Raw genomic sequence first — 12,328 nt, forward strand, 5'->3', positions numbered from 1 at the left:
AGGTCTTTGCCTTCTCCCTCTGCGCACTCAATGCGTGCAGTCCCCAGACTGAGCTAGCTGCAGTCACCCTGCTCCCCTGGGTCGAGAACAGGCCTAGGGGCAGAATCCTGACCCAGGTACAAAGGAAAAACACTGAAGGATTTCTGAGAAATAACTTTCTTACTCATTAGAGGCACAACTGGAAAAGGAGAGGTCACAGTGGCTCTTGTCTCCTTTTTTCTTCTTTTTTTTTTTTTCTTCTTTTTTTGGAGAGTTTTTTGCTATAGGGTGTGTGCACTCGCCAGACAAACAGAGAGAGACACAGAGACAGAAAGTGAGAAATCACCCCCCCGGGGGGGGGTGGCCATGCCACACTCCTTTCTCCTCCATTCTCCTCTCGGGATCTTGGGCACGTATGCACACGCACCCGGTGTGAGTTTAAGCCACCGGATCCGGGACGCAAACTGTGGTCGACTACGTGGGAGTCCAGCGACATAGCCATTACGCTAACTGCTGGTCCCATGTCCCCTTTCTTCTTGCTTAGACCCTGTGCTTGAAGCTCAGCTTGATGTTGAGACAACCACCGTGAGGCCATGAGGACAGACCTGTGATTTCTTCTTTTTTTTGGAGAGGTTTTTGCTACAGGGCACATGTGCTCACCAGAAAGACAGAGAGAGACAGAGAGATAGAAAGCAAGAAATCACCCCCCGGGGGGATGGATATGCCGCAATCCCTTCTCCTCCATTCTCCCCTTGGATCTTGGGCACGCACGCACATGTGCCCGGCATGAGTTTAAGCCACTCAGTATGGGACTTGAAGCGTGGTCGGCTACATGGGAGTTCAGTGACATAGCCATTACGCTAACTGCTGGTCCCCTGACCCATGATTTCTTTACCATAGATGTGAGAATTTGGTGGCATGAGTGACATGAATCTTGCTATGCATCATGATGACTTATGTTAGTGCCAATTGAATCTTTCTTTTTTTAAGATCTTTATCATAGGGTGATTGCATCATATAATGCATTCACCAGAGAGAGACAAAGAGATAAGGAAAGTAAGAAATCACCCCCTGGGGGAGATGGCCACATCATAATCCCTTCTCCTTCAATTCTCCTTTTAGGATTTTTTTGGGCATGTATGCACACGTGCCTGGTGTGTTCTCAAGCTGCTGGGTCCCAGGACAAGTCCGTGGAGTCAGCCAAGTGGGATTCAGCACCTTAACCCCAAGCCACCTGCTGGCCCAACAGTCAAATCATTTTTTTAATAAAGTAATGGGCTTTTCTTAGTTTATTCAAGATGCTATAACAAAATACCATAATCTGGGTGGCTTAGAAACAACAGAGATCCATTTCTCTCAGTTCTGGGAGGCTATGAGTCCAAGGTGAAGGCAGATTTGGTGTCTGGTGAGAGCCCACTTTCCGGCACTTCTATAGCTTTTCTAATAAAAACTAAGCCCGTCCTGGCTGTTGTCATTTTATAATGAGAAAAGACCTCTGTGCTAGACGGCGTTATTCAGAATACCTACTCCGCTGCCCATAACACAGACACAAACACATGGGAAAATTGCATACCCCAGCCTTTAGACTCAGGAGTGACCCCACAACTTGCTTTGACCAGTAAAATGTAAACGGAAACGACAGTCACTTCTGAGCACACTTAGGAACCAGCCTGCGTTTCTGTCTCCTTTCTCCCCTTTGTGAGGTCACTGGAATGGGTTCCTGCAGTGAAGGTGGTGTTGAGAAGAGCTGCCGGCAATCTGTGATGGGCATGTGATGGCTACATGATAGAAGCTTTTGTGATTCTAAGTCACTGAGGTTTTGGGGACTGAGCCTAAACTGACTGATACTATTAATATCTTTCAGGCCTGAGCAATAGGCCCTCCCATTTCTGTTGTAAATTCCAGAGTTCCCTCTATCCTGGAATGTACCCTGGAGCTGGAACACCAGGACCAACACAATGGGACACAGAATTGCCTAGTCTGTTCCTGGGCCCCAGAAGGCAGGAAGCTTTCTCTGCCCTGAAGGCCTGAGGCTGAGGTTTTTGTACTTTGCCTTAGCTACTACCTGTCCCCGGTCAGCAGCCTGTCTGGTCTGATCAGCTCTGTTCTAGCTGCCCTGCTCTCCCAGGGCCCTTGTCTGGGGAGACTTCTTACTCCAGAGCGAAGGATACAGCTCACCCATGGGTGATCAATGATTTCATTCTGAATGTCCACATTGCTTGGAAGTACACATAATTGTATATAAAAATTATTTTTATTAAAATAGAAAAGCTCTCCAGTATATTGCATTGAAGACATTTATACAGAAAAACGCTATTGCAACAAACATGCTACATCAGCTTGAGAAATTCCGAAAGCTTTAAGTGCCCACTGTTCAACAACATTTTGGTATAATAAACATATCCCTATATATTTTGGAGGATACATATAATACTGAAACAAATACTTCATGTAAAATCTCAGTTCAGGTGCATACAAACAAGAAGTATTACACTGAATAGCTTATTTCAAACTGTGAAACACATTCAAAGTATTTAATTTCTTAGACAACATGCAAACATTTTAATACTTAGCTTGACATTTTTAAATACATAAAATACAGTTCTTTATAATTCCATATTGAAAAAAGAGAACACTTATCTACATTGTGCAGATCACAATAAACAAATGTGTCTTCATCAACGGGAAGTATCGGGTTAACACTTGATTGTCATTTTACAAATATGGCTATTCACCTTCTTCATAATAAAATTTAAAAAATCAGGTATTATTTACATGAACTACTAATCATTTCACTTTTTGGCAATTATATAAGTAGCAGCAATTGGTTTAAAGATTAATATTTTAAAATTCTAAATTTAACTCAGATGAATACCAAAGAATATATACCTAGTCAATATAAAAACGGCATAATGCGAGATGCTTTGATGTGATGTAACTTCTCCCTTTCATGAAAGTCACTGACATGAATCAGTGACCACTGAGACGGTCACCATATAAAATTACATGAGTGTCATTTACTCAGCTTGCTTTTGTTTAACACAATAGATGGAGTCTTGAATTAAATTTCTGTAGTTTAAAAAAAAAAAATTACCAGAAGGCACATGGGCATGCCAGAGAGACAGAGAGAAAGGGAAAGGAAGAAGCCGCCCCAGGGGGGTGTGGTCATTCTGCAATGCCTTCTCCTCCATTTCTCTATCCTTCTGGGATCTATACACACACATGCCTAGTGCATTTTTCAAACTGCTGGGGTTGGACTTCAAACCGTAGCCGGCCATGTGGGATCTGGCTTCTTTAACCACTAGGTTATAGTGCCAGCCCTGCTATGAACTAATTTAAATTTCCCAACAATTTACATGATAATTTCACATATGCTTTTTCTTTACTTCATACGCCCTAGTAGCAGTGACTCTTCACTGGGAACCCTGGCTTTTAGCTAGAGTAGGTAATTATCTGTAAACAAAAATAAATACAAGAAGAACCAATATTTAACGGAACTCTAAAATGAAGTTTCTGTGATATGAACCCCAGAGTAAAGTGAATTATCTTATTAAAAAGTGATCTTCTCACTTACCAGTGATATTAAATCTGTGCTAGAATGGAGGACCCATCCAATGAGTACAAAGCCAATCATAAGGCAGCAATCCACCAGAAAGAGACATCCTCTTTTCACTAGTTTTTGGAAGAACATATTTTAACACTTACAAAAACAAAACAAAGACCCTACTGATATTGGCAGATTAAAAAATACTCCTGGAATGTACCCTGGAGCTGGAACACCAGGACCAACACAATGGGACACAGAATTGCCTAGTCTGTTCCTGGGCCCCAGAAGGCAGGAAGCTTTCTCTGCCCTGAAGGCCTGAGGCTGAGGTTTTTGTACTTTGCCTTAGCTACTACCTGTCCCCGGTCAGCAGCCTGTCTGGTCTGATCAGCTCTGTTCTAGCTGCCCTGCTCTCCCAGGGCCCTTGTCTGGGGAGACTTCTTACTCCAGAGCGAAGGATACAGCTCACCCATGGGTGATCAATGATTTCATTCTGAATGTCCACATTGCTTGGAAGTACACATAATTGTATATAAAAATTATTTTTATTAAAATAGAAAAGCTCTCCAGTATATTGCATTGAAGACATTTATACAGAAAAACGCTATTGCAACAAACATGCTACATCAGCTTGAGAAATTCCGAAAGCTTTAAGTGCCCACTGTTCAACAACATTTTGGTATAATAAACATATCCCTATATATTTTGGAGGATACATATAATACTGAAACAAATACTTCATGTAAAATCTCAGTTCAGGTGCATACAAACAAGAAGTATTACACTGAATAGCTTATTTCAAACTGTGAAACACATTCAAAGTATTTAATTTCTTAGACAACATGCAAACATTTTAATACTTAGCTTGACATTTTTAAATACATAAAATACAGTTCTTTATAATTCCATATTGAAAAAAGAGAACACTTATCTACATTGTGCAGATCACAATAAACAAATGTGTCTTCATCAACGGGAAGTATCGGGTTAACACTTGATTGTCATTTTACAAATATGGCTATTCACCTTCTTCATAATAAAATTTAAAAAATCAGGTATTATTTACATGAACTACTAATCATTTCACTTTTTGGCAATTATATAAGTAGCAGCAATTGGTTTAAAGATTAATATTTTAAAATTCTAAATTTAACTCAGATGAATACCAAAGAATATATACCTAGTCAATATAAAAACGGCATAATGCGAGATGCTTTGATGTGATGTAACTTCTCCCTTTCATGAAAGTCACTGACATGAATCAGTGACCACTGAGACGGTCACCATATAAAATTACGTGAGTGTCATTTACTCAGCTTGCTTTTGTTTAACACAATAGATGGAGTCTTGAATTAAATTTCTGTAGTTTAAAAAAAAAAAATTACCAGAAGGCACATGGGCATGCCAGAGAGACAGAGAGAAAGGGAAAGGAAGAAGCCGCCCCAGGGGGGTGTGGTCATTCTGCAATGCCTTCTCCTCCATTTCTCTATCCTTCTGGGATCTATACACACACATGCCTAGTGCATTTTTCAAACTGCTGGGGTTGGACTTCAAACCGTAGCCGGCCATGTGGGATCTGGCTTCTTTAACCACTAGGTTATAGTGCCAGCCCTGCTATGAACTAATTTAAATTTCCCAACAATTTACATGATAATTTCACATATGCTTTTTCTTTACTTCATACGCCCTAGTAGCAGTGACTCTTCACTGGGAACCCTGGCTTTTAGCTAGAGTAGGTAATTATCTGTAAACAAAAATAAATACAAGAAGAACCAATATTTAACGGAACTCTAAAATGAAGTTTCTGTGATATGAACCCCAGAGTAAAGTGAATTATCTTATTAAAAAGTGATCTTCTCACTTACCAGTGATATTAAATCTGTGCTAGAACGGAGGACCCATCCAATGAGTACAAAGCCAATCATAAGGCAGCAATCCACCAGAAAGAGACATCCTCTTTTCACTAGTTTTTGGAAGAACATATTTTAACACTTACAAAAACAAAACAAAGACCCTACTGATATTGGCAGATTAAAAAATACTTTGTGGTGAATAGAGGTGACATGTGCTTTTACTTGGCCACTATTCAACTACAAACCAGCGGTCCTGGTTTGTAATGTCTCTCGCAAGGCAGGAAGTTAGGCTGAGGAACATTCTGCACCTGTCACGTTCCACACCTGTGTCCAGAGCAAGTGCAGGGCAAGGCCCAGGCTGAGAAGGAGGAGGAAGGAGTGGCAGGGAGGCCCGGCCCCAATGGCAGCTGATGGCAGACTGCTGGAGATCTGTACCTGGGAAATGATGAGGGCGGACAGGGGGACGTGGGATGCCAGCGTAGGGCTGTCGGAGTTGATGAGGGATTCGATCTTCTCTGCTTCTTTATTGCAGGCTTCAATCTGAGAGAGGACATTAAGATTCTTTTAATGTAAAACCATAGAATCTATGAAAGGTCAAGTCAGACAAATTCTCTATACACCCCAAAAGTAGAATGGCAGAGGGAATTTGCTTTTTCTTTGTCTTTCTTTCTTGACTATTTTTTAGTCGTCTTAATTTATTATGTAAATTTGAGAGCATTTATTAAAAAATATGAAAAGAAATGAATCTTAGTATCACTTCCCTAATCAATCAGCTGCTTTCATTTTCCTATGACATTATTCACTGCTTATCCACAGAGACGTCATCTTGTGGTCTAACATGGTCACAGGGATGTACTTTCAATGCCTAGTCATGTATGTGGATGAAAGCAATTCAATATAATGAGGTTTCTTCTTTTTTTCTATTTTTTTATTATTTTTTTAGAGATTTTTGTTATAAGGGCACATGCTCTTACCACAGAGACAGAGATAGAAAGCGAGAAATCACCATGGGGATGGCCATACAGCATCCCCCTCTCTACTCTCCTCTCGGGATTTTGGGGACACATGAACACATGCCCTACGTGAGTTTCAAGCCGCCAGGTCCGGGACTCAAACCTCAATCAGCCATGTGGGAGTTCAGTGATGTAACCATTACACCATCTGCTGGTCCCAATGTAATGAGGTTTCTAATAAGGGCCTACCGTCCTCAGGAGACTGGAGCCTCTCCAGGCTCTGCCACTAAATGATCTGGGCTAGTCCCCTCCCTCGCTGGGCCTCAGCCGCCTCATCTGTACAATGAGCAGACTTGATCTGATGGTTTCTCAGGTCCACTCCACTTGGGCACACTCTCAGTCACAGTACCTGAACCTCTCCCCTCCTGGCCCCTTTGTGTTTTAGCCTTGGTTCCCTGAAAAAGTGCCAAGTCCTTCAGAGATTGCCTTGCCTTCTTTGTTCCTCTTGTTTTGCTGAACTGTCTAAATGCCTCCATTTCCTCACCCCCTCCTCTGTCCTGGCTGTGCCCACTCCCTGCTAAGTCCACCAAACTTGAAAGTGATGAAATGGCAATACTAGGCGTGCTAAACCCCACCTGCAAAGCTTTTGGATGATGATCAACAGGAATGATCAGGATCACAATTTCAGACTCGATGCTCAAGTACCCAAACACATCACACTGGGGTACAGACACGTGCATGCGGATTTTTTGAAGTATATCCAGAACTGTTATCGGCTTTTTGTTTGTTACCTAGAAACAGGAAACATTTCTATTTACTTGAAAAAAGAAAGAACAAAATAGACTTCAAGATAAAAACTGTAAAAAAAGAGACAAAGTCACTATATAGTATTAGAGGGATTAATTCACCAAGAGTATATAAATATTTACACGCAATATTGGGACACCCAAATACATACAACAAAGACTGCTAGACCTAAAGAGAGAGAGAGACTGCGATATACTAATGTTTGTGATTTCCACACCCTGCTGTCACCACTGGACAAATCAACCAGACAAAAAATAAACAAAGAGACACAGGAGCTAAATGACACCATAAAGCAATTTACCTTAGCAATAGTATCCAGTTTTTCTTTGTCATACAGAACTCTTAACATCCCAGCACACAACGGGCAACAAGCACCTGCATAACAGAAAGCGTGTCACGTGTGTTCCGAACTAGAAACCAGGAGAAATCGAAATGGTGGGTGAGGTGAGCAACTAGGGGATGACAGCTGTCCTTCCTGATGACGGCACCTTCAGATGTATTTCCTGACCAGTCTGTCTTACAATCTGTATGTTTACCAGAATCCCTCCTCCCTTCCTGCTTGGCCATCAGCACTTCTGAGGGTGAGGAGGCCGTGATGTAGACAGCAGAGAGGTGGCCTTTCACGAGACGTGGCCTGACTGCTCTGCCTAGAACTCACGGTGTGGTCCTGGGCAAATGCTTTCTCTGGGCCTTTGTTGTCTTGTATGTGAAAGAAGGGAGTTGGGGTTTCAGGGTTTCACAAACATTTGAAGAATTAATGGATGGAGAAATGAACTTGACAGGTTCCAGATTAACTTATTCTGGGCAGATTTAGAATGAAGTCTTCTCTGCTACTTCTGCTTACCTGGGGAGTGTAAGCTTGTAAGGTGAACTGCTTTTAAAAAATGATTACTGTTGGGGACCAGCAGTTAGAGTAATGGCTATGTCGCTGAACTCCCATGTAGTCGACCATAGTTCGAGTCCCGGACCCAGTGGCTTAAACTCACACCTGGCGCGTGTGCCTGCGTGCCCAAGATCCCAAGAGGAGAATAGAGGAGAAAGGATTACAACGTGGCCATCCCCCTTGGGGGAGTGATTTCTCATTTTCTGTCTGTCTCTCTTTGTCTTTCTAGTGAGCACAAGTGCCCAAAAGTGCCCTAAAGCAAAAAACCCCAAAAAAAAAAAAAAAAAAAAAAAAAGATTACTGCCAGACCAGCAGATGGTGAAATGGTTACATCATTGGACTCATAGTAGACTGTGGTTTGAGTCCTGGACCTGGCAGTTTAAAACTCATGCTGGATGCTTGTGTGTGTGTGCCCAAAATCCTGAGAGGAGAATGGAGGAGAAGGGATTGCAATGTGGCCATCCCCCTTGTGGGTGATTTCTCATTTTCCATCTCTCTGTCTCTCTGGCAAGTATATGTACCCTATAGCAAAAATCTCTTAAAAAAAAAAAGATTACTACTTGGAACAGTCTGCATGAAACCTTAGAACAGTCTGCATGAAGCAAGACTTTCTAAAACAATTAAAGTGGATGCTAGGCCAGCCAGTGGTTAGGGTAGCTGGAATATATAGGTTAAGGAATATAACAGGTTAAGGTGGCTGGTTAAGGTGGCTGGGGTAAATGGCTGATGATACAGTTTGAGTCCTGGACTAGTGGCTTGGAAAACACATTGGGCATGTGTGTGTGTGCCTGAAATACCAAAAGGAGGAAGAAATGGGGGAGAAGGGATTGTGCATAACCACCTCCCATGGGGAGTGCTTTCTTACTCCTCCTTCCCGTCTCTCTTTTGCAAGCACATGTGCCCTCTGGAAAATGAAAAAAAAAAAAAAGAAGAAAAGAAAAGAAATTTAAAAAGGAAAACGAAAAAAAATTGGATGCTAAGGCCAAGCTAAGACAAAACCTATCTTTTGTTTCTCTCAATTCTAAGTTTGTGTTAATCAAAACTACTTCAGTTATTCACTTCAATTAATTACTAATTCATTATTTGTTAAATAAACATATATATGTGCATATATATGTTTATTTATATATATATAAACATATACACATATATAAACAGTATTTATTTAAGCTAATTGCCATTTTAGTAACTAAATACTACTTTATATGTTTATATACTGTTTGATATACAATTTTGTTTGAGAAAAGGCTGTTATGAGTGATATATCATCTAAAAAAATGCCCGAATCTAAAAGAAAATTTCAAGGCATATAAAAGAAAAAAGGTTGACATATTGTTTTAAAAATCACTGGATTGTGGATAATATATTGCTTAAGGTCAAGCAGAGAAACACATCTAGTTAACAGTCTCTTTAAGACTTTTAAAAAATTTAAATAAACTAGCAACTCTCTTCTCCTCAGTGACTTACTCTCTGGAGACAGATAAGCAAATCTTCCCAGTCCCACCACCCCTGGGAGCCCCAGATGTCGCCAGCCTACCTGGTGGGATGATGGGCTTGCACCCAGTCGCTGAGAGCAAGGGACACTTCACAGCAGCACACTCGGTGGCAGAATTGTACTCTGAGAGGACCCCGACAGCCTGGCAGGGCCCATGGTAATCGACTGCCACCCGATCTGAGTAGGCAGCACACACGCTACTATAGGTCTCGCCGTTGTGCCCGCAGATGGGCTCTGAGGCCCTGCAGAAGGGCTGAGGGCAAACAAGTCACATTTAGCCTAGAAAACTAGGAAACCCCAAGCCCAGACTCCTAAGAGTATCCCAGAGATGTCTGAAGAAAATTAGATCAATCTTCATGCAAATGCAGAGGCCTTATCATTTCATGCTGGGTAAGAAAAAGGAGAGGGAAGGACGGAGAGATCAGAGGGACAGACTCTGGGCCCTCGGGAAGGAAGGAATACATCAGAGAAAAGTCATAGCTAGGACGAGGGAATGAGCAGGCAGAGAGACTGGGCGGGTGTTCGCAGATGAGCTCAAAGTAAGCGACAGAAAGTAGGAGAAGAAAAAAGCCCAGGTATCCCAGAGATGTCTGAAGAAAATTAGATCAATCTTCATGCAAATGCAGAGGCCTTATCATTTCATGCTGGGTAAGAAAAAGGAGAGGGAAGGACGGAGAGATCAGAGGGACAGACTCTGGGCCCTCGGGAAGGAAGGAATACATCAGAGAAAAGTCATAGCTAGGACGAGGGAATGAGCAGGCAGAGAGACTGGGCGGGTGTTCGCAGATGAGCTCAATGTAGTCGACAGAAGCTAGGAGAGAAAACAAGCCCAGGGAGACGAGCCCAAGACTATTTTTTCCCCCTAACCATGATACTCAGGGAATGAGAAGCAACTGCATCAGGTGTTAGCTGGCTGTGAACATGTGAACAGGGGATTCCAGGCCCAGGGGTGGGAATTCCCAGGGAGAAGGGCCAGCATACAATCAGTGGTGCGTTTGGAAAGCCCCGAAGGGCTTGTCCTTGGGGTCATTATTATTATTTTTTAACATGAATGCAGATTCCACAACTGCAAGTGACTGATAGATAAGCTACATGAAAACACATCAAGTTTTAGAGAGATTTTCAAACACTTGTCAGAACCGTGGGAGGTGGGGCTGTGTAGAAAGAGTGGAAAACTCTTCTTTTGATGGTCTTAACTCACATTCTTCCTGATTTGTTTTCTAGTGAGTGTCCAAGATCTATGGGGAGTGAAAACGGTGTTGATTACCAAAATTCTTCCTAAGACTGGACTGCAAGAAGTCACCTGTTCTCGGCTGTACACTAGATGTGCGAAGGTACACAGGCTAGCAAGACAGCCCTCCAGCATTAGGAGAAAGAGCCAGCCTTCATTTTCAGCAAAGGAGTGGGTTCTCTAGTTTGAGAGGATTCCTGAAAGATCCCCCTAGTGGTCTTACTGATGATTCGCCTGTACAGGATCATACACCAATTTTATGCCTAGCTAAACAGCTGTACCTGGCATGGGCCTTTGTAAGAGAGGCTTTTTCCTCTTTGGTATAAAGTGCAGAGATTGCCGTGCTCCACGTGGTCTGTGTCACAAACAGGATCGCGGGCCTGGTCACAGGCAAGCTGTCTTGGCACACATTCATATTGGCTGCATCCAAATTTATCAAAAGTCGTCAGGCAGACTTGAGGCCTGGGTATGCATCTGGAAAAGGTGACAGCAGAGTCATGAGCCAATGTAGGGAGGGATGTGAGGGCTGGTAGAGTACTGGATGAGGCAGGGAGGCTGAAGAGAAAGCAAAAGACCAATCAAAACAGGCCTGTCATAGGACCCTCAGAGAGCCGGAGAGTCAAACTTGTGTACGAAGCAGGCTAGCAGGAAAGGACAGCCAAGGTGTCCATGGGGATGAGGCACTCTCACTGGGGAGTCTGGAGGGAGCATCGGGAGGAGGTGTCTGGCTGAACCTGGAGGGCACGGTGGGTTACCAGGGCATGCCAGGCTGAGGGAGAGCCACAAACACAGGACGCTCGAGGAATGTGGTGCTGAGGAGTGGTGGGAGAGCCTGAAGGCAGGCAACAAGGATGAGAGGTGCCATGAGGTGAAACCAACAAGTGGCTGAGTCTCACGCTGGAGTCAACAGCAAATGACACACTTTCAGGTGCTTAATTTTTATCTTGAAGAGTCTATCTTTAAAAAAGGCTTCACTTTAGGTCCTAAAAAATCAGTTTTCTATGCCTACAAGACAGAGGAGCTAATGCTGGCTGCGAATCACCTAGAGAATGCCACCAGGATTCACACCACATGGTTGGTCCCATGCAGGATCGGCTCCCTTAACAACTAGGTCACAGGGCCAGCCTGATCCCAAATGTTTTGAGTGTGCATATACCACAAGCAGAAAATTCCACATCTGACCTCATGTGTTGTGTCGTAGATAAAACACAACACATGGGACCAGCAGATGGCCTAATGGTTACGTCACTCAACTCCCATGTAGTCACTCACAGTTTAAATCCTGGACCTGGTGGTTTAAAACTCACACCGGGCACGTGTGTGTGCGTACCCAAAATCCCAAGAGGAGAAAGGAGGAGAAGGGATTGAGGCCATCCCCCCTGGGGAGGTGACTTCTCACTTTTCATCTCTCTGTCTCTTTCTGTCTCTCTGGTGAGTACATGCACCTTATAACAAAAATGTCTCTTAAAAAAAAAAGAGACCAGAAGATGATATAATGGTTACATCTCTGGACTCTCATGGAGTGGACTGTGGTTTGAGTCCTGGACCTGGTGGCTTTTTAAAGCTCACACACTGGGTGTATG

General features: G+C 43.0%; 1 protein-coding gene across 1 annotated transcript in view; it reads right to left on the reverse strand.

Annotated features, from left to right (window-relative positions):
- Positions 1–5,142: 5,142 nt before the first annotated feature.
- RECK (reversion inducing cysteine rich protein with kazal motifs) overlaps positions 5,143–12,328 on the reverse strand; it is an 83,094-nt gene continuing 75,908 nt past the window's right edge. Inside the window, exons 19-21 of the mRNA XM_006143781.2 lie at positions 7,438–7,511; positions 6,965–7,120; positions 5,143–5,916 (exon numbers count right to left, since the gene is read on the reverse strand). Coding sequence (XP_006143843.1) covers positions 5,662–5,916; positions 6,965–7,120; positions 7,438–7,511 — 485 coding nt within the window. The 3' untranslated portion in view covers positions 5,143–5,661. The remainder of the gene's footprint in view (positions 5,917–6,964; positions 7,121–7,437; positions 7,512–12,328) is intronic.

The sequence above is a fragment of the Tupaia chinensis genome, unplaced genomic scaffold (assembly GCF_000334495.1).
Source record: "Tupaia chinensis unplaced genomic scaffold, TupChi_1.0 Scaffold000104_1, whole genome shotgun sequence".
NCBI classification, from domain to species: Eukaryota; Metazoa; Chordata; class Mammalia; order Scandentia; family Tupaiidae; genus Tupaia; species Tupaia belangeri.